General features: G+C 42.6%; 1 protein-coding gene across 1 annotated transcript; it reads right to left on the minus strand.

Moving 5' to 3' along the window:
* Nucleotides 1–22,162, minus strand: LOC147418957 (wall-associated receptor kinase-like 8). Its single transcript, XM_086505307.1, has 6 exons — nucleotides 21,500–22,162; nucleotides 19,893–20,282; nucleotides 17,918–18,100; nucleotides 16,060–16,664; nucleotides 860–1,189; nucleotides 1–732 (listed from the first exon to the last, which is right to left on the minus strand). The coding sequence occupies exons 1-6, from the start codon at nucleotides 22,056–22,058 to the stop codon at nucleotides 436–438; spliced, it is 2,364 nt and encodes a 787-aa protein (XP_086361433.1). The 5' UTR covers nucleotides 22,059–22,162; the 3' UTR covers nucleotides 1–435.
* Nucleotides 22,163–27,248: the final 5,086 nt, after the last annotated feature.

Consider the following 27,248-nt stretch of genomic DNA (forward strand, 5'->3'; position numbering starts at 1 on the left):
TTGGGTGCTAGCAAAAAAGCTGTATAAGATAGTGTCCTTCCATAGAGGTATACATCAACCTTCTCTCGATTACAGAGTGAACGAGTGCAATAGAATCAGGCCTGTAGACCGTCATATCTCATGTAATGAAGGGTATGTGGTTGCATAAAGATTGAATCCAATCGGAAGGATATCCAACAACAGGGGGATAAAACAAGAAAGGAAGAAGCTTAATTGCATCTTCTTTTATCTTCAAGCAATCATCAATGAGCTCGTGTAAGCTACCAATGGTGGCAGCAAATGACAAAATATATTACAAGTTCTTTTGTCCCAAATGCTTCAAACCCCAGTTGATACTATATACAAACAAGGTGGCCCTATGGTTGTGAATCACCCACTGCCCCATCCCCATCTCTTCCAAATTGGCCTTCAACAGGTGCTGTTGAGATTCATGAATTATCGTGGCATAGTTGGAGCATTGAGGCTGTTAAGGGAAATGCCGGAGGTGGACTGGACAAAGAACTCAGCATTTTGACTCACTACAGCACCAGCTTCCCCGTGCTTGTAAAGCTTTGATCTAAGAGGCATGAGCGGGGCCTCATTGTCCACATCTTTATCATGATGAGAGTCCTCCAAGGCACGCGCTATATGACGGAGCTCATCAGCAAGGAGGCTCATAGATGGACGGTCAGCACCACGCAGAGCAAGGCACCGATGAGCAAGATCAGCAACTGCCATTATAGAAGAACGTACCTGCACCCAACAAAGGAAACGTCCATGTAAAGCAGAAGATAGATCAAGAGACACTCCTCTAATATGACACCAAAAGCATAGCATTACTTCAGTTAAGAGATCTTCCAAAAACAATGCAGACACTTACCCTCATCACATCCCAAGATTTGTTACTTGGTAGAGTGGAGGGCTCCACAAGGCGAGGGTCAATGAGATCTTCTCCTCTAGCCTCTTGCATGTAGTGGATGAAGAGAAGGGCTAGATTTGTAAAGCGGGGCTCACGAGTCCGACTGTCCACAGGCTTCAGGCCACTGATAAGCTCAACAAGCATAACTCCCAAGCTGTACACATCACTTTTATCTGTAAGCTGTAATGTTTGAAAATACTCTGGATCAAGGTAGCCAATGGTGCCTTGCACTGCTGTCGACACATGTTGCAACCCATCTGGAACAAGGCGAGATACACCAAAGTCTGCCACCTTTAATCGCAGCAAGTTTCAAACAGTTTTGTGATAAAGTTCTCTCTCTCTCTCTCTCTCTCTCTCTCTCTCTCTCTCTCTCTCTGTCTCTCTCTCTCTCTCTCTCTCTCTCTCTCAAAAAGAAAAAGAGCCTGATTCTATTACTTGAAAAGAGATACAACTAGGCACATGGTCAAATGGAAAACACTAAAGGCCAAGGTAAAAAACCTCCACGAAAGAGAATAAAAAGTACCCTGGCAAGCTAAATGGAGAGGATGGCAGTAGCCTCTAAAGATAGGGACTTCGACCAAAAGCCCATTCAGCAATTGTAAATCAAGAACCAGAGCCACCAAAAGCCACCAGCAATGAAGATGACAGTGAGCAGCTACGAGAAGCTCGGTGTCGGGTAAAGTCCACCAACTGGTAAGATCTGATAGCAAAAGGTAATGGAGGAACAAAAGGGCGAGATCAGTAGGGGACGAAGTTGAGGGTGAAGAGGCAAGTGACATCACCAAGAGACTTCAGCACACCAAGAGACTTCAGCAGGATGGCACAAGGTGGGTAACAAAGCGCTTCACCGGAGCTGACAAGGAGCTTTCATCCGGAAGAGTGAGCAAGATGTTTTTGATGTCACAAAAAGGTCACATAAAACGAGATTGTCCTAAGAAGGCACCCAAGAACCCACAGAATCCACATCTTCTGTTAATGCAATCAATGAGATCAATTAGGTGTCCCAAGTTTTTAATGATCATGTAGATAAGTCTCTCATGCAGTGTTATGGTCATGTGAATAGTCAACACATTGTGATCTTGTTAGATCCCTGTAGTATGCATGATGTGATTAGTGACTCTCTCGTGAAGAGCACACGTTTAGAAGCTCTTCCAATAGATCCCATTGTGATCTCTGGATTTGCTCCTGGCATGCACTCTTCCTTCACGCATAAATCTACCTAGTTCCCAACATAAGTCACTTAAAAATAATAAGTGAAAAATGTCAAAAATAGAAAAAATAGGTCTATGCACTGTAAAAATGCTCTTGATGGGTTCTGATGGAAATCTGATGATCATGTTATGTGCAACCAGAGGATATGCATCTATTCTAAGTGCCTGGACACGCAGGGTCTGTGAACAGACTCACAAAAGTGCCAGAATACTTCCTAAGCTAGGCTAATGAACTAAATTGGATGTGTCACGTGACATCCCCTCCTTTTCAAAGTGAGGTACTGGTACCGAACTGTATGGCGTCGAAGGAGATCGCCAATAACATCCGGAATCCTGGAAAGGACTCTTCGCCGGCCCACTCTAACGCGTGGGTCTTGCGATACTTGAACTTCATAAAGGTCTGCAATGCTTGCTTCTTTGGGCCGCGCCGAAAGCGACACAAAGTCTTCTGTAGCTTCTTCAATGCTTCAACTTCGTCGATAGTCATGCGTCTATCTTCTTCAAGAATCTCCGAGGCTGAAAATTCATGAAACCACTTCCAACACAAAAACATGAACATACCCATTCCATGTAAAGTGACTGGGAAAATTCTATTCCTTCAAAAAAAATGTGCATGTAATGCAGATGAACAAATAGACGGAGTGCCAACCCGTTCACCATACACGCGCAAACAATGAGATCGAATCTTGTGTTTCTGATCTAAATCACCAACTGTGGCCATTCATGAGTGAATCGTGCTCAACGTACAATATGGCATGCCTTTGGAAAGGAATCACATAAAGACGTTGACTAAAATACTGGAAACGATCACAAATGAAACACTCGAACAATGCGTGCTGACTAATCATTCGTACACATATTACTTCCTGTGAGGGTTCTTTGGACCTAGGCTCGAGAGCCAAGATCGGTTCTTCCTGAGGGGATTCCTTGGACCTTGACTCGAGAGTCAAGATCGGTTCTTCGTGATTGATTGAATCTGCAATGAGGTTAGCTTCACTAGAAAAAGTATCAACTAACACATCATCCTTGTGAACAATCACATCATCTTTATCTTGCAAATCATTATGCTTGTGAGAAATCACATCTTGATCATCATGCAAATCATCATGCTTATCATTATCATTCAATTCATCATGCTTATCATATGCTAATCCTGTGTGTCATGCTTTGGAGAAGAAGAGACTGAGAGAGTCTCCTTTTCCCGAATCTCTTGTATCTGTGCTTGCACTTGAGAAAAGAATCGGAACAAGGCAACTTTCCTTTCGTTGTGCTCATGCTCTATGGCTGCTGTCACCAGGAGGTGTATTTTTCTTGTTGCCTTCCGTAAATAAGTATTAGATATATTTATTTTATTTTTACTTGTTTGTCCCGGAACCCTTGAAAAGGTGCAAGTGGACATTGCATGGCCAGTGTGAAACGGCTGCAGCCAAATGGGTTTCTCACATCGGGGATCTAGGTCGGTCAGACAGGGACTGCCCGGGCCAGTTAGCACTGAATTCTGATGAGTATGGAAGCTCGTGTGCGCCAAACTGGAATTTGGGCCATTCGTCAAGTCACTACAACTTTATAAGTTGAAAGGGGGCAGTAAATTAACCCACATTGTAGATGTTGGTCAAATGGTAGTCTTCAATGATGGTCAGGAGACCGATAGGGACGCCATGGAAGCATCTCCTAAAATTTAGGGAACTGCTATTTTTGACCGGAAAATGTGTTCGCGTCATTAGCTCTGGAATGACAAGGGGAACATTTTATTGCTCTGCTGCCAAGTCAACTGACGCACCAGTTGAGATATTTTTAGCAGGGAAAGCCCAAACTCGGAAACTGGGCGACATGTCAGCCTGTGAGCGATTCTGCCACTCTGGGAGGCAAAAACGAGCTGCATATCAACAAAGGGGGCGCCATTTTCAGCCTCAGGTGGATTGTAGCAGGTACAGAAGCTATGGAATGCTTACCTTGCCCTCTATGGAATGCTTACCTTGCCCTCTATGCACAGTATGGTGACGGGAGTGATGCCCCGCACGCTACATACTGCTCTCTTTCTCCCCTACGTACAGCATGTTATGCCCCACTAGTGGGCTTCTCATTTGACCTATGTACAGTTCTGGGGGTTTATGCGCGTTTGCCAAGGCAAGAGCCTTCTGAACAGGAACCGGATTAGCTAATTGCTAATCCCCCACAGGTACGCACAGTTCCATCACGAAAGATTGCGAGTTTGGAGAGTTTTCTCGCGTGAAAACTCGTCCAATTCACAGGGAAACTGTCCCATTGCGTGCGGGAGCCCTTGGGACACGCGTAGGCGTGTTCGCTCCGCTAAAAACGATCCGAAACAAGGAATTACAGCCTGCTGTGTTTTTCTGCAGGTTTAGGGTTTCGCACCTAAACTGCAAGGGAACATCGGGGGAGCCTCGTGAGAGCCTTGGGATGCGTGTACAGGCTTTTGGGCTCCCGGCAGTGAAAAACAGAGAATTACAGCCCGCTGAATTTCTGTGACAGCTCACCAGAAAGCTTCCAGATATCGAGGGAATCCGTCCTAGACAGGTGTTTTTGACCTACAGGGGTTTTTGCGTCGTTATGCTGTCGAAATCCAGTCGAAAACCTGCGTTTTCAGCCCTCGCCAGGTTTGGACAGCTTTGTGAAAGCTTGTGCTAAGTGGTCGGATCGTCTACCTTAATTTGAATAAAGAAATACCGAAAGGGGCGCCAGTCTTTGGGGCCTACAGGGTGTCGGTCTCGTGTGCGCAGTGACATTCTAGTCTCTGGACGCAACTGTGTTCTCTTCCCTTCTCAGTGCTCTGTGTAAAGTTAACAGGTAATTGAAATAGTACCGCCCTCTACGTTGTACGGGCCAGTTATATGGTTCCATTGATGGGATAGTCACTTTTTCTTCAAAAAGTGCAGCGTGGATTGTTGTGGGTGAAAGCAACACAGAGCTTGTCGATATGGCAGAGAAGAGAGACCAAGTACCTGAAGAGGGATCTTCCTCACATGGCACAGAGAAAATTCCTTCAACTCTTCAAGAAGAGGACAGGTTGTTTAGAACTCAACTGCGTTGTTGCATGGACATGTTTCAGCAGTTGGCTAACAACCCAAGGATGCAGGAATTCTTACAGGCTCCGACACAGGGTTTTCAGCCTCCTACACAGGGCATGACTGAGCCGTTGCAGGAAAAGGAGATTTCCAATGCGCAGAGGACTCATGATGCTCGAGGGAAAGCCCATGTGGTTGAGCAACTAGCGGTGTCCAATGATCCAAAGCAACTTGCTTTAGTTGGACAGGAACCGTTTGTGAATGGTCAAGGGAGCAATGAACAGGCTATGCGTCAGACCCTTCCATTACCTAATACTTATCCTGGTTATTTTGGAGGTGGTTCAGTGTTTCAAGCTATGGCTGGACCTTCCACAGGTTATATGCCAGGGAATGTGTTCGGGACAATGCAAACAGGCATGGGTAACCCTATGTACGCGAACATGGGTGTCCAACCAGGTTTTCAGGGTGCCTATGGTCAGTTTGGAGTGCCTGGAACACAATTTGGTATGGCTGGTTTTTCGCAGCCATACGTACAAAATGCAGATATGACAGGGAAAACAGTTGATGCGAGTGCTGGAATGAACACTCATGGAGCACCACTGCTACAGGCACCTGTTTATGATAATGTGGCTCCTTTGAGTCAGCCTAAGGATTACAAGGAAGGTGGGCAGGGAGTGAAGTTTGAAACTTTCAGAGGAACTGAGGACCAATTAAAAGCTTTGACCTTTATACAGCAGTTCAATGCAGCTTATGCTGGAGGCAACTTCACGGAATCTTCAAAGATACGCAAGGCTGCCACTTTCTTGAAAGGGTATGCTCTCCAATGGTGGACCGCATTGTTGAACCAGGGTCAAGCCCCAACAACGTGGGTCCAATTCAAACAACTTTTTGTGCCTGCATGGTTGACAAACACTTTTGAAGTGGATGTGATGACGGAATGGCACGAGTTGAATGCTAAACAGTGTGCAGATCTGGAAGAGTACAATAAACAGTTTTGGGCCGCACTGTTGCCAGTCACCTCTTACAGGTTTGTGCCATTGTCAGAACAGATTGAGAAGTACTGTTGCGGATTGCCCAAGAAAATCAGGGACTACTGCACAAAGACTACTGTCATGAATATGTTTCAGTTGATAGAGAATGCAAGAGTGGCCAGCAATCTGTCGAAGGGAGATTCCGATGGATTTAATAGCCACAAGAAAGGGTCCCAGGGCAAACAGTTTTCAGCCAAGGGCAATGTTGTAGCAAAGCCTTCTGAGCCTCCCACAAAGAAGCCCTCCACTGAAGAAGGTGATACGTCCAAGAAGCAGTCTAAGTCTTCTTCGGGACGAGGACAAGGACAAAAGAGGCATTTTTCTGGCAAAACTTTTGAAGAACGGAAAGCTCTTAGGGAGGCCAAGAAATGCTACATTTGTGAACAGGAAGGACACTTTGCAAATGAGTGCCCACAGAAGAAGTCACAGGATAAGGATGACAAGTCAGACCATAAAGGGAAGAAGCCAAAGCCGAGTGCAAGACTTGTTCCAGATTTGGTTGGAGATCAGACAAACACAGATGCCACGGAGCTGTGCAGAGCTTGGGGCAAAGTTAGAGACCAGACAGTGCTGGTTTTCTTTGATCCAGGAGCCCGTGCAAATTTCATATCACCAGAATTAGCATCAAAGTTAGGCATTCGTGCAGAGGAGATGGGTATGACAGGGGAAGCAGGTTTGGCATGCCCAGGACATTCAGAGCCTGTTACTCCCATTCTGGGAAAGCTTCGTCTGCACATTCAGAGCTATGTGGATGCGGAAGAATTTCATATTATGCCGCTTGAGGGCTGTGATGTGTTATTGGGTATCCCATGGTGTTACAGGTTGCATGCTATGGTGGATACTTACAACAAAAAGATTACCCTTGTACATAGAGGAAAGACTCATGTCCTTGATGTAAAGCTTAAAGGCGAGTCTGTTCCAATTGTTTCTGCTTCTGCTATTTCATCTGTAATAAAGAATCATCTTTCTATGTACTTGATCTTTGCAAAAGAAGTACCTCAAGTTGTATCTAATTTGTCTACCTTAGATAAAGACAGGTCAACTTTTTTGAGTGGTTTCAGTGATTGTTTTTCGGACTCTTTGCCAGGGGAGTTACCTCCTGAGAGACATGAAGATCATACTATAGATCTTGTGCCAGGTTCTAGTCCACCGAATAGACCACCATACAGGGTTAGTGCAGCCCAGCAGAAAGAGATTATGGGGCAGGTCAACGAGCTTTTAGAGAAGGGGCTGATTCAGCCCAGTTCATCCCCTTTTTGTTCGCATGTACTCTTAGTGCAGAAGAAGGATGGTTCATGGCGCATGTGCATTGACTATCGCGCCTTGAATCAGAATACTATCAAGAACAGGTTCCCCATACCGAGGATAGATGACATTCTTGATCGGCTTGAGGGAGCGTCATTGTTTACAAGAATAGACCTAAAGAGCGGGTATCATCAGATACGCATTAGACCAGAAGATGTCCATAAGACTGCGTTCAGGACAACATTTGGTCTCTATGAGTTTCTTGTAATGCCATTTGGTCTCACAAATGCTCCTACCACATTTAATAGAATGATGGACAGAATTTTTAGACCACATAGAAACTTTGTGGGTACCTTCTTTGATGACATGATTGTCTACTCAAAGTCTGAAGAGGAGCATAGGGATCACTTGACCGCAGTTTTCAATGAGCTACGCAAGAATAGGCTACTCATCAATGCGAAGAAAAGTGAGTTCTTTTTGCAAGAAATTCACTTCCTTGGGCACATTGTTTCAAAGGATGGGGTACGCATGGATCCCGCTAAAGTGGAAGCAATTAGGTCATGGCCAGACTTGAAGTCCGTACATGACATTCGAAGCTTTCTAGGCTTATGTTCCTATTACAGGAGGTTCATCCGAAATTTTGCTGAGATTGCTTCTCCACTCCATGCACTGCAAGGAAAAGGAGTTACTTTCAAGTGGACAGCCAAGGAAATTTTAGCGTTCAAACACTTGAAAGAGAAGCTCACTTCAGATCCGGTAATTATTTTGCCAGATCTTTCTAAACCTTTTGTGGTTCAATGTGATGCGTGTGGCCATAGTCTTGGTGCAGTTCTAAAGCAGAATGATCGAGTAGTCGCATATGAGAGCAGAATTCTTTTGAAGACTGAAAGGAACTTGCAAGTCTATGAGAAAGAATTGCTGGCAGTAATTCATGCTCTCACTAGTTGGAAACACTATTTGCTAGGGGCTGATTTTGTTGTCCAAACGGATCATCAAACCTTGCGATATTTTCTTACACAGACGAAGTTGTCTGAGAAGCACATGCGATGGGCAAACATCTTGTCAATGTTCCATTTTCAGATTGTGCATGTGCAAGGGAAAAAGAACGTGGTGGCTGATGCGTTGTCACGAAAGCCCCAAATTTCAGCAGTGTCAATTCCGTACCATTGTGAACTAGACGAAATGAAGACACAATATGCTGAAGATTCAGATTTTGCAAGGATCTATGACCAGCTTGTTGATGGGCAACATCATGAGCACTATATGCTTAAGAATGACTTTCTCATGATGCATGGAAAGTTATGCGTTACTAAACAGTTACGGCCAAAGATTTTGATGGAAAGTCATGCTCCACCTTATGCTGGGCATCGTGGAATTGATGCGACAGTGAAAGGGGTTGAGGCATTCTTCTATTGGCCAGCTTTGTGTCAAGATGTTGACACATTTGTAAGATCATGCTTAGTATGCCAAAAAGTCAAATTTGACAGACAAAAGCAACGGGATTGTTGCAGCCATTGCCGATCCCTGATAGGCCATGGGAAAGTATAGCAATGGACTTAATCTTTGATCTTCCAAGGACGCAAACAGGAAATGATGGGATTTGGACTATCATTTGTAGGTTCAGTAAGCAGGCCCATTTCATTCCTGTTAGGAAGAAGATAAAGCCAGAACACATGGTCAAGATATTCATGAGCAATATCTTTAAATATCATGGGATGCCTCAGTCAATTGTCAGTGACAGGGATCCACGTATGACGAGTCTTTTCTGGAAGGCATTGTTTGAGAACATGGGCACTACGCTCAAGTTCTCTTCTTCGTTTCATCCGCAAACTGATGGACAGTCAGAAGAGGCAAATTCTACTGTCTTGGACCTACTCAAATGTTATGTCTCAGAGCACAAGGCAACTTGGGAACACCATCTCCCATTGGTTGAATATGCTTACAATAACACTGTGCATACATCAACAGGTAAGGCACCATTTGAGATAGTGGAAGGAGGAAAGAAAGTCCCACCCATTTTGCAGACTAAGGACAAGATATTTGAGGCAGACAAGTATGTGCAAGATATGGATGAAACATACAGGAAGATAAAGATTGCCCTTGAGAAGACTCAGGCTAAGCAAAAGAAAGCTACTGATCGTCACCGTCGTGAACTTGTATTTTCACTTGGTGATTGGGTACTTTTGCGCTTTGAAAAGGCCAGGTTAAGGAAAAGGAAAGGCAAGGAACGCTTGTTTCCTAAGCTCAGTATGCGATATTATGGTCCTTTTCAGATTTCAGAAAAGATCAGCGATGTAGCTTACAGGTTAAAGCTACCAGAAGGCTGGAAAATACATAATGCTTTTCATGTCAGCCTTCTAAGGCCCTTTGTTGGTGATGTGCCAGAGAATATGCTTGATGAGGAACAACCCGAAGTGGAAGAATTGGATGAAATCCTTGTTCATGAACAGATATTGGCACATAAAGAAAGAAAGGTTAGAGGAAAGGTTGCAAGACGCTATTTGGTGAAGTTCAAGAACTATCCATCATTAGATGCCAAATGGATGGAAGAGTTTGAATTGCTTGATTCACCTCAGCTATTGCAATTGTATCTTGAAGCCTTTCAAATGGAACCCACAGTGACTTGATGCAACCTTTTTGGAGCAAGGCAAGAGCATGGTTCATGATGCTCAAGAGAGTAGTTAAGCAATTGTATCTACTCTTTCCATACAGAATTTAGCTAGAGAAGTTTGTGCTCAAGAGTACACTAGAAGACTTCTATGCTTGATATATGTGTCGTAGCCAGGTTGGTGGTATTGTTTAATCGTCCAACGCTACATTTCCGGAAGCATGTATATCTTGGATTCCCATCATAGAATATATGTGATATAAGGAGATATCTGCATGTATTATTGGCATGCAAGCGAGGTCGCTTGCAGTATTTCAAGGGTGGGGTGTGTCACCAGGAGGTGTATTTTTCCTGTTGCCTTCCGTAAATAAGTATTAGATATATTTATTTTATTTTTACTTGTTTGTCCCGGAACCCTTGAAAAGGTGCAAGTGGACATTGCATGGCCAGTGTGAAACGGCTGCAACCAAATGGGTTTCTCACATCGGGGATCTAGGTCGGTCAGACAAGGACTGCCCGAGCCAGTTAGCACTGAATTCTGATGAGTATGGAAGCTCGTGTGCGCCAAACTGGAATTTGGGCCACTCGTCAAGTCACTGCAACTTTATAAGTTGAAAGAGGCCAGTAAATTAACCCACATTGTAGATGTTGGTCAAATGGTAGTCTTCAATGATGGTCAAGAGACCGATAGGGACGCCATGGAAGCATCTCCTAAAATTTAGGGAACTGCTATTTTGACCGGAAAATGTGTTCGCGTCATTAGCTCTGGAATGACAAGGGGAACATTTTATTGCTCTGCTGCCAAGTCAACTGACGCACCAGTTGAGATATTTTTAGCAAGGAAAGCCCAAACTCGGAAACTGGGCGACGTGTCAGCGTGTGAGCGATTCTGCGACTCTGGGAGGCAAAAACGAGCCGCATATCAACAAATGGGGCGCCATTTTCAGCCTTAGGTGGATTGTAGCAAGTACAGAAGCTATGGAATGCTTACCTTGCCCTCTATGCACAGTATGGTGACGGGAGTGATGCCCCGCACGCTACATACTGCTCTCTTTCTCCCCTATGTACAGTATGTTATACCCCACTAGTGGGCTTCTCATTTGACCTATGTACAGTTCTGGGGGTTTATGCGCGTTTGCCAAGGCAAGAGCCTTCTGAACAGGAACCGGATTAGCTAATTGCTAATCCCCCACAGGTACGCACAGTTCCATCACGAAAGATTGCGAGTTTGGAGAGTTTTCTCGCGTGAAAACTCGTCCAATTCACAGGGGAACTGTCCCATTGCGTGCGGGAGCCCTTGGGACACGCGTAGGCGTGTTCGCTCCACTAAAAACGATCCGAAACAGGGAATTACAGCCTGCTGTGTTTTTCTGCAGGTTTAGGGTTTCACACCTAAACTGCAAGGGAACATCGGGGGAGCCTCGTGAGAGCCTTGGGATGCGTGTACAGGCTTTTGGGCTCCCGGCAGTGAAAAACAGAGAATTACAGCCCGCTGAATTTCTGTGACAGCTCACCAGAAAGCTTCCAGATATCGAGGGAATCCGTCTAGACAGGTGTTTTTGACCTACAGGGGTTTTTGCGCCGTTATGCTGTCGAAATCCGGTCGAAAACCTTCGTTTTCAGCCCGAAGGTTTTCAGCCCTCGCCAGGTTTGGACAGCTTTGTGAAAGCTTGTGCTAAGTGGTCGGATCGTCTACCTTAATTTGAATAAAGAAATACCGAAAGGGGCGCCAGTCTTTGGGGCCTACAGGGTGTCGGTCTCGTGTGCGTAGTGACATTCTAGTCGCTGGACGCAACTGTGTTCTCTTCCCTTCTCAATGCTCTGTGTAAAGTTAACAGGTAATTGAAATAGTACCGCCCTCTACATTGTACGGGCCGGTTATAGCTGCCATTCTTTCTGCGTGTTCACACTGTTTTTTTCTTTCTGCATTTCTTTCTTCGCGTTCTAACTTCCTGTCCATAAACATCTGCTCCAACTCGTCCATAGGAGTTAGTGCAATCCTTGGCGTAGATGGGGAAGGGGGAGGGTCGGAAAAACCTCCTGCTGGGGAAAATTCTTCTTCGCCTCTCTCATGCTCATCACCTCCAAGCGAAGTATCCATTCTGCTTCGAGTGATGACCATCCATTGAAGCCTTGGGTTCTTAAGTTCACGAGGAACTTGGGTTCTTGTGGGTCTTGGGTTCTTGAGGGTCTTGAGGTTCTTGGGGGTCTTGAGGTTCTTGGGTTCTTGAGGTTCTTGAGGTACTTCTTTCGCTTGCAATCTGTGTTAGAGAAGGATCTTCCCTTCACCCGAGTTCTACTCTTTTCCACGGGCGCACCCCTTGGCGGCCTTGCGCTCACACCAAGGTTGCTTTTTCCCATCTCACGTCGATTGGTCGGCCGCTAAGTGCACGGTCCGCTCTCAATGAGTGAAAAGAGACACAAAGGGAGGCTGGACAAGCCCTTCTTTCTTGGGTTTCCTATCACTCTACAAAAACACGATTAGGAATCGACACGCCCAAGAGGACTTGGGTTACGTGCGACTGCAACAAGCAAAAGAAAAAATATGTGGTTCTTTCTTTGGGTGATACAGAACACTGCCAAAGCTCTGATACCAATGTAAGGTGCAGCGGAAGTGAATGTTGAACTTTGCTCAAGATGAGTGCTCCGAACTGTGCTCAAGGGTTCCTTTTACTTACGGAAGGGAGAGCCTTCCGTTCCTTTAGTGAGAGACTGCAATGGACACAAACAAAGTGGTGAACACTGTGAATATTCAATGAAGGTGCTAAGATTGAGAGATAGAGAGAGAAGAATACGACACCAAAATGTTGTCAAACCCTCCTCCGAAGGCCCCACTCTCTATGGCGAGAGCGGTCTACTATTGATGGCACAAATCTCTACAATGCTTTGGACTTGCCGACGATGATGAGGACGACAACGAGACGGGCTGAAATCTGAAAACGCTAATGGCTGAAATCTACAAATCTTTATCTGTTGAATTATGACTCTATGTGATGACGACGTCGATGGCGACGATGCAACGACGACGCACTGAAAACGCAGATGCTGAAATTTGCCTTTTCCGGGCTGAATCTGCAAACTTCGATGGATCTGACCGTGCGGCGAGGATCTGCTACGGGAAGGTGAGATCTGCGAGGTTTGGGACTTCTTCTGTGGGTACTGACTGCTGAAAACTGAAAACGTTGGTCTATGGGCTGGTTCTGTTGCGATGGAACTGCAAAACGCCGGGTGTCCTGCTGCTCCAAAAACGCTAGGGCTGAATTCTGCTACTGGGGGAAATCTACTAATGCTAGGGCTGATCTGCTATCTTGCTGTCGCCGGGGCTGATCTACAATGCAAACGCCAGGGCTGATCTGTCATGCAAAAACGCTAGGCTTTCAGATGGACTGAAAACGCTAGGTCTGTTTGCGGGAAGGTGGTCTTGCTGAGAAGTTGCCTGTTGGACGCGAAGTTCCTGCTGCCTCTTCTGCCAGAAAGTGCTAGCGCTAGCTTTACTTATATACTTGCTTGCTAAATTTGCCCTAACTAGTTCCCAACAAAAGTCACTTAAAAATATTAAGTGAAAAATGTCAAAAATAGGGAAAATAGGTCTATGCACTGTAAAAATGCTCCTGATGGGTTCTGATGGAAATCTAATGATCATGCTGTGTGCAACCAGAGGATATGCATCTATTCTAAGTGCCTGGGCATGCACGGTCTGCGAACAGACTCACAAAAGTGCCAGAACGCTTCCTAAGCTAGGCTAACTAAACTGAACTGAACCCATGTCATGAAGTAGCTTGTCCACGGACACATAGGGTTGGATGTGTCACGTGACAGAGAGCACACCTCTTTGATGTGTAGGATTGGAAGAGAGGATTCTCTATGTAGAGATCTCTTCCGGGGAGTTTCTTTTTCGAGAATTGAGTTGCGTTCCGAGCGTCGAGACTTCGAAGGTAAGTTTTTCATGTTATGATCTCTGAGTGTTTGTTTGCAGGTGTACTTCTTCTTCGCGAGGGAGTAGGAGCAAAGGAAGGCATGAGCCTCTGCAAGAGAAAAGCGCTCTGAGGAACTTGAGCCAATCAGCCCAACGGTTTCGCAACTGAAGTTTGGAAGTAGATCCTCAGATCTGAGAGCACTAGACTGAGTTGGGATTAGGGGGTTGATTCCCAAGGAAGGCCAAAAAAGCAGAGTTGCTGCTAGGATTTCTACGGAAGACGACTTTGGGAACAAAGTCAGCAAAGAATTGGAGGGATTCCATGCCTTGAGTCTGGAAGGTGAGATTCAGAGGCGAGAACCTTGGTTCTTGAAGATTCAGAATAAGGAACGAAAGTTCCTTGGAATAGGGTCATGCCCTAGGAATAGGAAGTTGAGCCTTCCAAGTACCATCATGTCGGATTCTAAAACGAACAACGTAATATGTTTGGTTCAAGGGCTTGATCTTCTAGTCCCAGTACTTGTCGATCTTCTCACTCTCTCTCTCTATTTCTCTTTATATCAATTGGCTTCAGTATTAAGTGATAAACTCTATTTATCCAAGTAAATTATATATTGTTATGTGCTCCCGTTTGTGACAACCTCCACCTATCATCCGCACAAAAGATAAAATCTTCACTGTTGATGAGTTTGTTTCAAATTTAAAACAGAAATGAGCCAACTAAGAGTCGCTATCAAAGCATCTCAAGAATGACAAAAGAAGCGAGTGAACAAGCAAGGGAGACATTTCGCCTTCAAAGAAGGTGAATATTTCCTACTAAAGTTTAGTAAGAGCAGGTGAAAGCAAAGCTCACAACAAGCTTAATCTTTTCCAAAGCTGTCAAAAAGATACTTTGGTCCCTTCAAGGTGATCAAGAATATCAGTACTCCAGAAAAAATACAAGAGTCAAGACACTTGAGACGTGTAAAAACTCTTGTCAAAGATACCTCACCTTTTTAAACAAGTGGGAAAACACTTGAGACGTATGTAAGAACAAGTAATAACTCACCTTTTTAGACAAGTACAAGATACTTGAGACACATGGAGGAACACTTGTCAAAGATGACTCGCCTTTTTAGGCAAGTGACCAGACACTTGTTTTATGCTACTCCAAAACCTCCTTATCCAAGAGGCAGTCCCTTTCCCTCATTTGAGCATCAGTTCCTTGTTAAAATTTCCCAGCCCAAGAAGCCTCTACGTTATCACTCTCATTTCCCTCTACGTCTACCATCTTCTCTACTTCAAGGAGCCTATTTTGTCTCTCTCTACCTTGTTGTTTTTACAGTAGCAACCCTATAGATTCAAGTTTTCAGCAACTCTCTTAAAGGTTCAAGTTCTCTCTCTCGCCATGGACACGACCACTAGAATGGATTACTAATATATGGTAAGGATGGACTGATTTTGTTCAAATTGAAAGGCTCTACTAAAGTTTGTAGTTTCTTTTATGCATGTAGACCCATGCACATCTTGCATGGTCTGCAAGTTTGAGTCTACTTTAAACTCACTCTCGGGTTGATTGTAATAGAGCTCAAATCCTATGGAACTTGGATTGAGTAGAAATACATTTTTCTTCCCGAGCCGGGGGTAGGTGGGTCTTTGGTGTTTGTTATACATAATTTCAAAGTTTTACAAAGTAAATACATAAGAAATAAGCACTCTATAGTAGTACAGGGCACTTGCAATAGAGGACCAACGATATAGCTTCCTCCTAATGACCGGCTCAAAGTGCTCCTCAAGCAATGCATCAATAACCACATGAAAAGCAAGTTTGCCCCTATGCCAACCAAGTGAAATGATCCTACATTCCCCACTAAAATTCCTCTCTCTCTCTCTCTCTCTCTCTCTCTCTCTCTCTCTCTCTCTCTCTCTCACACACACACACAAAAACACTTGCAATGCATCAGATGTAAGCATCAAAATGTACGTATATGCAGTTTAGTATGAATGGACAGTAGTATAAACATTTGCACATGAACATACATACCTTAAAAAGCATGCTATACGCATGTGCGAGTGCATGTATCCATGCGCACGTGCACAGTCATACAGACCCAACAAAAAAACATCTTAAGGGCAAAACCGTACCTTGGCATCCAGATTGTTATCAAGCAAAACGTTGGCAGATTTCACATCACGATGAAGGATGGGGGGAAATGCAGCCGCGTGGAGATAAGCAAGGGCGTCTGCAATTTGTCTGGCCACTTTAAGCCTTTGCTTCCAACCCATGACACCAGAACCACCTTCCTCCAAGTTCTCTCTCACATTCCCATGTGACACATACTCATAAACAAGCAAAGGCATGGCAGTTTCCATGCAACACCCGAGAAGCCGCACTATGTTTCTGTGGTTGATATGTATCAGAATCTGCAGTTCATTCAAGAATTGCTCATTTCCGCCTTCCGCTCTGTTGGCTTTCTTGATGGCGACAAGCTGACCATCCAACAACACGCCTTTATACACGGTCCCAAATCCCCCCATGCCAAGCTTCATATGATCTGCATAGTTTTCTGTTGCCTCCTTGAGCTCCTCTGCTGTGAAGAGCCTGCTCTCCCACTTCCCCCCGGCCTTCACTATCATGTCTTGCAGCTGCACACCTCCATTCTGCATAAAATACTTCCTCTTTGTCCTTCGCCGCCACCATATTGCAAAGATTGCAAGTCCTCCGATCAGCAAGCCCACGAAGATGATGGCTTTTCCATACAAGCAGCAATAAATTGTCTTAGCTATTTATAGTTATAGTCTACAAAAGAGAGAGAGAGAGAGAGAGAGAGAGAGAGAGAGACAATTTTAACGTCATAGGAAGCTATCCCAAGAGACCTCAAAGATCTATCCGACGGGAATTGAACTCAAGACCTGCTATTCAAGAAGGAAAGGGCATAACCAATATACCACGATAGAGAGAGATTCTTCAATTGCTTATGTGTGTAGCTGTGTATAGGTATACTTATATACCCACATAAGCATGTATGTCTCCCAAAAAGGAAGGAAAAAAGAGGGGGGGGGGGGGGGGGGGGGGTTGTTATTTAATTTATAAAATATATTTTAAATTATTTCATTTACAAAAAGAGGTTTTAATTGTACGTTAGAAAAAATCCATAAGATTAATAAGGAAAAGAGGTCGTCTTATTGCCTCACAATATGCAAGTACAGGTTTTTTTTAATACCATTTGAACGGACATGATGTAGATGGTTGTTGGGGTAAAGGCGTTGTGCCTTTGCTCGGGGCCGATCAGGCGTCCGGCGTGGCCGGTCGTCCGTCCACATGTGTACATACTCTTATTCTTATATACCCATGCCGGTCTCTTGCTTCTCCCCTTCCCCACATGCACCACACGGCGCACGCACGCACGCACGCATCCGTGCACTCACAATGGTTTCTTATAAGTGCACCCCTCAAGGGGTGTGTGTGTGTGTGTGTGTGTGTGTGTGTGTGTGTGTGTGTACGTGCGCGCGCACGAACTTCATACATACATATATATATACATATATATATATATATATATATATATATATACACACACACACACACACACACACACACACACACACACACACAGAGTTGTATAATTTGATTTTGTAATATAGCAAGCAAGACAGAGTGAGAGAACATAGTAAGAAAGTTGGTCAAGATGAAACTTGTTGTCTTGAAGCCCTTGGGGTAATCCTTGCTATTTTTTAGTGGGAAGGATTATAAGAAAACAACACCTATAAGACCTCATAGAGAGAGAGAGAGAGAGAGAGAGAGAGAGAGAGAGAGAGAGAGAGAGAAGTTGATTGCTTGGATTCTGAAAGAGCATGAAAGGCAAGAAGCACCACCAAAGTGAGAAAATGAAGGAAAAGGAGACTTGAAAAGACCATGTTTTGGAAAAAATATCCCTCTAACTTTAGAAATCAAGCTTCATCCCCAAAATCAAAGCTCATAATACAACGTTCAGATAATTACCACCAACAATCGCAAGAGCATTCCTCAAAGTAGGCGACAACGAGCAACCATTTCCACTTCTTAATCCATCTCCCACATGATTTTTTGAATTGCACTTGCAGTTGTAACCCCCTTCTAGGTTGTGACAAGTACTTTTACCTGGGATACAATCATTTAAAAAAGGATCTAGACATTCGTCTATATCTACAAAACCAGGACAAAAAAGATTCATGTTAGCTAGTCAAGCCTCTAGATAATGGCAAAGCCACGACAAGTTCAATATGATAAAAAATTGGTAGTTTTAATTATACAGTTGATCACAATAATCACCATTGTTCGAGCTCAATAGCTTCAATGCCTTTGTACATGATGTTTTCATGAGCTCTATGCTACCACTTAACAAGTGACGTAATTACCAAGGGTAGTAGTTTCAATTACATAGCCTCTTTACTTAGCATGAGAGACCATTCTAGAAAGTGAATTTGCCACAGGACTTCTCAAAGACATTTCTAAACTAGCAGATTCTAGCTTTGTTGGTAATGTTTGTGAAGAAGGTTTTTTTAAATAGGTCATAGGTATTTTCGAGAACTTTATTGTATTTTTCTAAAAATTAACTAAACCCTTAAAAAATCGTATAGTCATGTTAAAGTGTAAAATTTCATTTCATACATAAAACCAAAATTTTGCAAATGCATTATGATTCTTCACCAGTTTTTTGGAGAAGCTAAAGCGTGCAGCATATTCAATGAAACTAAAACATTGGTGCTTTTTTTTTTTGGAAAAGTGGAAATGATAAATTAAAGAGAGCCTAAAAGAGGAGTTCAATGATCCCACTGGAAGGGGGCTAGATGGCCCCATCACTGGTGCAATTTTTACCACATTAAAAGAGAGTAACATGGGATTATTACATGGCTTATTTATATATGCATATGTTAATAATTTGTGTCCAAGATATGACTGTCTCCTTCACGTAATCAACATTTGGTCTTCATCACCTGCTTACATCTCGATTGAATCTATCTCCTCTACGTCATGAATACCTTTGTATCAATTTCAAATTCATCCTAGAGGTTTATAGGCAGCATTATGACTTGGATAAAAAGTATTTATTTTATTAGTAATGTTGTAAAAAAACTATCTTGCTCTTGAAGTTGACAAGAAGTTGACATTTTAAGACTTCTCTATCTCAGGCATTCAGTTTGAAACCAGATTTTGAGTGTGTATTACATGGTATAGCAAGCTTTTATTAAGTGGCTTCCTTAAGGAGATAAAGAAGAATTGTTTTCCATTCACCAATGAAGTCAGAAAGGAAGTGCCTCATGTCTCTTAATGTTTGCAGTACAATTGTAGAATTGTCTGCCACATTTGTTTTTACATGCACATTGAAATGCTTAATAGCATATCATGTAAGTGGTGGCGTGTGTCTCTATATATCTGACTCGATGCCCTATGAAAAAAACATTGTGTTCCAACTTTTCTTTCACGTACATGTGATTTCTAGTGCCGTGTTCATTAACTAACTATGGAGTTTGACCTATCTCCATGTATGAAGCTTTTGATAACTTTTAAGTAAGTGTAACTGCTCATTTAATTGCTTATCAACAAGTGAAAATGGATTTTATTGTGTCTCATTTATTGATCCATAACCAATCTTTTGTGAGTATGTGTCTCGTATGTTGAACAATCATATAAAACATTTATACCACATGCATACCAATGACTTCCATGTATATTGTCTCCTGAGTCCTTAAGTTTAAAAAAACCAAACCAACTAAGGCAACCATATCTTGGCTTGATCAAAAAAATGCCAATCCCTATTGTCATCCAAAAAGAGTACCAAATCTGTTTCGTATGGAGGTATGGTCTTGTCTTGGGCCCAGCATGCTTGCAACACAAATGTAAGTAAGTCCTTTGCAATGAAACATAAAGAAAATCACCAAAAAAAAAAAAAGATTCAAACTAAAAGTTAACGATCATTGCAAGGTTGAAGAGTTACCTGAACAGCCAACTCCTTGTGAATACCCATCACCATCAAATCCATGTAGACAAGAACAATAGTAACCAGGAACTTCTTGCACTATATTGATATGGGAGTGACTTGAGCATGCAAAGTCAGGAGTTTGCTTGAGGTCTGAAATGGATTGGGTTTGGTTTGATGGCAAGGCCCATGTAAGGTTCATCCCATAAGTTTCTCTAGAAAAGTCACTGTAGTTTGGGTGAAAGAGGGTTGTATGCATAGTACCACATTCAATACTTGCATCAAATGAAGTGTTCATGATGAAAGCACTAGGGGACACATAATATATAACCCCTCGAAATGATGTTCCACGACCCAATCTAGAGACACAACAGGTGCGGCCTCCACACTCTGGATTCATATTATCACCTGAGACATGCTTGAGAAACACAAAATGTAATTAGGTTTGAAGAGAATTTGGCATATCGCTTGGCATATTTGGATTTTGTACTCAAAGTATGTAGTTAAATGCTAGTTTAGGTGGAAAAGATGCTAGTAACTAGAGACCTATTACGACATGAACATGCTAAAGTAGCCTTCAAGTAACGTACAACAATGTTTCCCTTCGAACAAAAGTAAGTAAGTCTCTAGGAATCTTTACTTGTCCTGAACGGCCTTTTCTTTGTCACTTCTCTCCCTTGATTTTTCTATTAAGTTATATATGATCCTAGCCTTTGGGGCTTAATGAAATATGCAACACAAGAAGGGCTCACTTCTCATCATTGGGTTGAATTGATTGATAAAGACTTTACAATTTTTTGGTTACATGCACATTTTTTGCCATGTTAAATTCCAATTAATAGTTTATTGATGGCTTAGAAGGCATTAAGGAGGGTGTATAATAAACTCATCAATTTGCAGATATTAGCATCTCATTTCCATGGGAGGCAAAGAAGTGTCTTAGAAAAGAGAGGAAGAGATATGATCTTGCATTAGTTCAATTGGTAGAGGTGCCTTGCGTAGTACTGCATCATCAAATTTAACACACAAGAAGATGCAACATAAAATATGAACAATTAAATAGAGTTCATTTTCAACTTCGATTTGATTTGCCAAAATAAAAATTATAGCAACCTTTCCCTCTCATTCCTATAATTTGGAGACTATTATTAATGATCACTCTCAATAGATCCCATTTTAACTCTTTCATTATAATCGCTAAACTAATCATGTAAACAATCAACTTTGTACCTCTAATTTGTTATCGCTTTCTCTATGTTAAACTTACTCGACATGTACCAAGATGTTAGCTCTAGATAGCACAGTGTAGGCAATGTTATATTAACACAAACATTTGTCATCTCACATGTTGGGCATGCATGATAGACATGACCTTGTTCCCCATGCCATGCTAACCTATTAGTTTGTCACTCTGTCTTGATGCATAGCCATATCTAATGGATAAACTTACATTGGGTATTCCCCCTAGTGCTCCTCTTGTCTCAATCCTACTAGATAATCTGCAACCAAGTGTCTTCTTTCCTGGTGTATGAAACTCTATGTGTGTATGTGTGTGGGTGATATATGCATATAAGTTTGTATATGCATAGAGTGAGACTGAGAGAGAAAGAGGAGAGAGAACACACCAGGGCAAATGACGAAGCAACCACCAACCTCCACACTACGCAAGTTGTGCTCCGAGGTGGAGGCATTGTGTAAGAACTCAACACCAATGAGAATGCCCATGGAGCAACCGAAGCTACCAAAGAGGTTATCGTCGGAGATAATGAAAGGCGAGGGGAAGGCGGGGAGGGCCAAGCTCGAGGGTTCGGTTGTGGAGAGGCAAGAGCCATTGCCATTGGGGGAGGAGACCATGGGGGAGGAGCCAAGGCGAGTGACATCCACAATAAGGCTATGTGCGTCCAAGTGGACCACTCTCATGTCCATAATTGCATCATTGTATGTCATGTTGGTAAGGTAGAGCTCTCCTCCTTCCTTGCAGTGGAGGTGGAAGAAGGAAGAGAATGAGGGGCAATTGTCCATGCCTGCGAGCTTGAAAGGGTAGCTTACACTCAGATTTCCGCAGGTTTGCTTCAAGCATGGGTCTGTATCGCCTTGAGAGAGAGCACCATGGCAGCTGCAGAGAAGTTGGGTTATCAAAAACAGCGCAGCCCATTTCGTCTCCATGGCCATAGGTGCACGCATGAAATCAATCTCTCTCTCTCTCTCTCTCTCTCTCTCTCTCTCTCGTCGGATAGATCTTTGAGGTCTCTTGGGATGGTTCCCCACCACGTTAAATTCTTCTTCTTCCTCTCTCCCTCTCTGTGTGCGGCGACATGGTCTCACGTTCCAGGAATCACATTCCATTAAAAATATTTGCCTTTGAATACCATTGCCTTTAAACAAATATTGTTGACGCTTCTTGGGTGGGCCTTTCATCCCTGGTCAACGATAATGATAAATAATCACATCAATAGTGAGATTCCTTGGAGTTTGTTTAGAGTTTAAGAAGATAGAGTGACGATTAATTAATTTCGCTCTCATACTTTAGTTGATAATATTGTGTGGACTCTGGAGAATAGCACATATGGCAAGTTGGTGCAATACAATTTTTGCTAGAAGAGCTACTAATGCATATGATATGTTTTGAAAGAATTTTTATTTTTTTGAGATTGGGGAGACCTGATGCACAAGGAAGAGCATCAAAATATTTCATTGTGTAAAATAGCACCGTTTAAATGTGGAGGATTCACTCAGTCCAACAAAACAATAGCAACGTATGGGTTTGGAGCCCCTGACCTCTCTAGCAATGTATGAGTTTGGAGCCTCGGGCAATTATTGTGAGGTTGCCCCATTAGTATGTTCTCCTATTTATGCACATTCTAAGGGAACTCTTTACATATGTACTCACACATCTCTGTTCAATGCAAGTCTTGGAATGCTAACAACTTGAGGTAACTCTTTTTCTTAAGGTTTTAGTAAAGCAACTCTTGGGAGTAACTGTGGACTGTCGGATAAAGGTTTTCAATTATGCCACATGGCAAGTTAATGATGCCGAACCTTTTTCTCTTCCCTTTTGTCTTGCTCTACAACATGGCCAAAACAAGTGTTAGAGGAGAAAGCAACAAGGCGTACCTATTTTTCCATCCTACTCACTAGCGGTTTTCCATTGATTGTTGTACATAAGTCTTTGTTACATTGTACTTCCTAGTTATGTTTTGCAGCCCTTATTATCATTTGTGCAATGAAGAAGAAGAGGAAGCAACTTTCAGCTTCCATCTCCATTGTGTGCTCCCTTTGTTATGTGCTTGCAAGAGCTCCCCCCCCCCCCCCCCCCCCCCCCTCTCTCTCTCTCTCTCTCTCTCTCACACACACACACACACACACACACACACACACACACACACACACACACACACACCTCACACATGATATTTGTGCTTGGTTGTGGCTAAGGAGATGTGAATGGCAAGCAAGAGTAGGGGAAGAAGCGGTTGAGGGTAAGGGTTTCTCCATGCTTTTTATTCGTGTGTTGATTACTACACTCACCATTGCCTACCAAGCCGTTGCTCGTCACCTGCTGAACATGTCACACTACCCTTGCAAAGTTGCTCTAACCCAAGTGGGCACACCTATTGCATCTTGCTCACGTCATCAACCACATGTTGGCCCCACCCACCATTCCATCTCCGCTATGTATTCGCCAGCTACCCTAATTCGCTAGGCCTATCATATGTGCGCTACATACCTCACACATCTCGTCCTCGGCCCTAAAATCATCCTTGCTGCAACCTGTTGGCCTGCACGCTAATCCGAAAGCCTTCGATTAGCTGTGGCCAATGATTTCAAATTCACCATCCCTGTAAGCCTTTTTTGGCACTATTGAGCTTACTATTGAAGAGAGAGTTCACACACTACCACTCGGTGCCCCTTACAAGCCCCAATTCACACAGCAGTAGAGTAGCAGATTCTCTATTTTTAAGGCACATCAAGCATTTGAGTCCACCCATTTTCAGATTTTTTCAACCCACATTAAAGGGAAAAAGATTTTTGGAGCTAAGAAGATAATGAAGGAAGTTTTAGTGCAACATGTTTATATGCAAGAAGCTTCATCTTTGGTCTGAGAGCTTCAATCTTCCCTTGCACAGAGCTAACTATAAGTGATTCATTTATTTACACTAGATTATTGACTTTTCTTGCCACTTTGCTTTTGCTTGTTTGTGCTACTGTGCTCTTATAATTGCTATAGTTTTTGTTGTTCTACTATGCTCTTAACAAATCTGTATTCCTCGCGCATAGAGAAATGGTAGTCGGTGGAGTGTGTGATTCATTTATTTACACTAGATTATTGACTTTTCTTGCCACTTTGCTTTTGCTTGTTTGTGCTACTATGCTCTTATAATTGCTATAGTTTTGATTGTTCTATTACGCTCTTAACAAATCTATATTCCTCGAGCATAGAGAAATGGTAGTCGATGCAGTGTGGATTAACATTTTGGATGTTTGGCGTGGTTCCATTGGGGAGGATCTTTACAAAAGGAGAACTCATGGGTCTCTTACAAAGAAGGGGGTATTCTTTTATGATCATTTATATGTTCCACCAAGATCCATGGAGGAATGGATATTGTTTCCAAGTTTGCACTACCTTATTTTAGGAGTGGAGAGTGGCCACTACCAAGCACAATAACAAGTGAAGTTACATGTGGAAGATCTTTTATGAAATCCAAAAATATATAAAGGCTTACATTGAAAGAAAATAGACTAGTCAATTTTTATGCCCATCATTGTATTTGTGGAAATTTTTGCAAATATAAATGTAAAAGTGTCCAGAACAATGATGTTAGCTAAGTTCTTAGACACAGAGGATGTTTTAGATTTGTGGATGAAGGCTGGGATCAGAAGACAGTAAATGGAGTCATTTACAAAGTGAACATTGGCTCCATTATGTGTAACTATATGATCCATACCCAAAACTTCATCTTGTCATTCTTTTTACACGTGGTGGCATCATGTGGGTGTTCAATTGGTCCCTCTAGATCAAAATATGGATAATTATATTAAGAACCCCATCCAGGACATTGTTGTGTGGATGAACACTGAACACCTAGCCACCTTGAAGATAAGGGTTATGTGCACATTGCACCAAATGAGGTAGGATCTACATAATGAAGAGATAGATTTTCTTGTAGCTTTTTCTTTTAAAATACATGGCATTTCTCAAAAAGTGGGAGATGGTAGGATCAACCCTCTCAACACTTTCTATTGGACACCCAACTTAAAATCATGCATCGATAATCTGCAAAAAGATACAAATGTTAGTTATCAATTGTCATTAAAATTTCTCAATGTGAGGACGTGGTGTAAGGGCAAACCTCAAAGATGCCAAGAAAATAGAGCAATTGATCTCCCTTTTCCATTCTTTAAGAATGCTAACACTCTCAGCATCTAGGACCACATTGTCTTTCCTATGTAGGAGGTCATTATTTGGAAAGACATCCACCATGAAGCCTTTGGGGTTGACATTTCTCAACAATGATGGGAGTTACACTTCAATTTCCCTAAGCTCCTTAGCTTTCAGCTCCTCCTTGTCGCTGTTCATCTCCTCCCCTTCCTTCATCTCCTCCCCTCATCCTCTGCTATGATCTCCTCAATTACCACTTTAGGTTTTCTTGATGCAGGTATCATCTAAGGATATTAATGGTTGCCTCACCTTGTAGTGGCAATGGTTCAAGAATTTTCCTAAATTTGTAAGCCTCCTCAAGATAATCATGTCTTTGTCCATTAGTGTAACCCTATGAGAGTGAGTTGCATAGATGTATGCATCTTGGAAGAGCTCAATCAAAAAGTCTTCAGTAGCCTCTTCCATGCAATCTAAGGCACTCCTTGTCCACCTCATATCTATTTTGGATTACTCTACAACTTGCTTGAAAATCCTCTGGAAAGGCAGCCTAAGAATTTCCACAGTGAGAGCCTTCTATGCTCTCCTAATCTTCCTCAAGCATTTCATTCTTTGAGGAGATCTTCTCCTCTTTGGAAGTGGGATCTTGGTATCAACTCCTTTTTTAGGTGGTTGTTTTTTTTACATGTAGCCTTCTTTCCTTTCTTTGAGCTCTCTCATGTGTCTGCTTTTGATTCATTAGGCATGTCTTCCTTTTTAATCTCCTCTTTAGGGACCTTCCTAGCAAATTTTTTTCTCCTTGCCATGAATTAATTTCAATGCCCGTGCAATCAATCAAATTATAAATGCTAATTGGTTCCATCCTTATGCAAAATAAGTAAATGGAATCCTATCCATGCATCTTAAAGTTGCATAGGGATGACCTTGTGCTTGCTAAAGGGTGTTAACCCTTGCACAAAAATAGAGTAACTGAGAGCCAATCCATGCATGCTTAAAAAAAACTTTTTCTTGCTAAAGGATGTCCCTTGAGTGAAAATAGAGTAAGGGGGAGCGTATCCATGAATGTTGAATTCACGTAGGAACAATATGCATGCTAAAGGGTGTCACCTTGTGCAACCATAGAGTAAGTGGGAGCCTAACCGTGCATGCTAAATTCATGTATGGATGACACCCTTAAAAAAAACTTATGCTTGCTAATGGATTTCACTCTTACATGAAAATAGAGTAAGTGGGAGCCTATCCATGCATGCTAAATTTGCGTAGGGATGACATCACATGAAGATAAATGCTTGAAAAGAGAAAACACTTACTAAAATTTCTTGGAGAATTGTATAGGAGGCGTATAGAATTATAGTTATCCTTTGGAGATGATATTTGGTTGATTATACCACCACACAAGAAAACACTCTTAAAACCTAGCCTATCCATGCACGCTAGAAGATTGAGAATAGAGAAAGGGTGTTGAAAAATGCACCTTAGAAGAGTGAAAAGGGAGAAAGGAGGAAAAATGAGTGAAAAAGCACCATTGTTCCTCACAACCATTCTGCAAAATCTGCAAAATAGGCTTTGGGATATTTTGGCTGGTCTTTATGCAAGTCGCAATGAGGCTAAAATAGCTTTTCTACGTAAAGAGTTGGAGTCGAAGATTATGCATGAGGAAGATGATATGGGCACTTTCCTTGGTAGTGTCAAGGATATCAATGAGCAACTTATATCTGTAGGTGAAGTCATTTCAGATAGTTCCCTTGTGCAAACTGTTCTTGAATATGCCTTACCAGATTATTACTAGAATTTCGCTAGTACTTGGAGACTTATGACCCAAGGAAATCCAGAAGTTATCAAGTTTGATGCATTATGCACGTTGTTGTTGCAAAAGTCACTTTCGAGAAAAAAACAGGACTAGACAGCCTACAGTTGAACAGGCTTTTATTGCTTCTCAAAGAAAGGGTGGTAATAGCAATGCAGCCACTTCTTATGGTTCTAGTACGAGTGGCAAA

The sequence above is a fragment of the Adiantum capillus-veneris genome, chromosome 29 (assembly GCF_014529385.1).
Source record: "Adiantum capillus-veneris isolate H3 chromosome 29, ASM1452938v2, whole genome shotgun sequence".
Taxonomy (NCBI): Eukaryota; Viridiplantae; Streptophyta; class Polypodiopsida; order Polypodiales; family Pteridaceae; genus Adiantum; species Adiantum capillus-veneris.

Coding starts and splice junctions, on each gene's coding strand:
- LOC147418957 (XM_086505307.1), bottom strand. CDS start 22,058: ATGCGTGCACCTATGGCCATGGAGACGAAATGGGCTGCGCTGTTTTTG. Junction 20,283..21,499: donor TTGCTTCGTCATTTGCCCTG/GTGTGTTCTCTC, acceptor AGCATGTCTCAG/GTGATAATATGAATCCAGAG. Junction 18,101..19,892: donor ACAAGGAGTTGGCTGTTCAG/GTAACTCTTCAA, acceptor CTGGTTTTGTAG/ATATAGACGAATGTCTAGAT.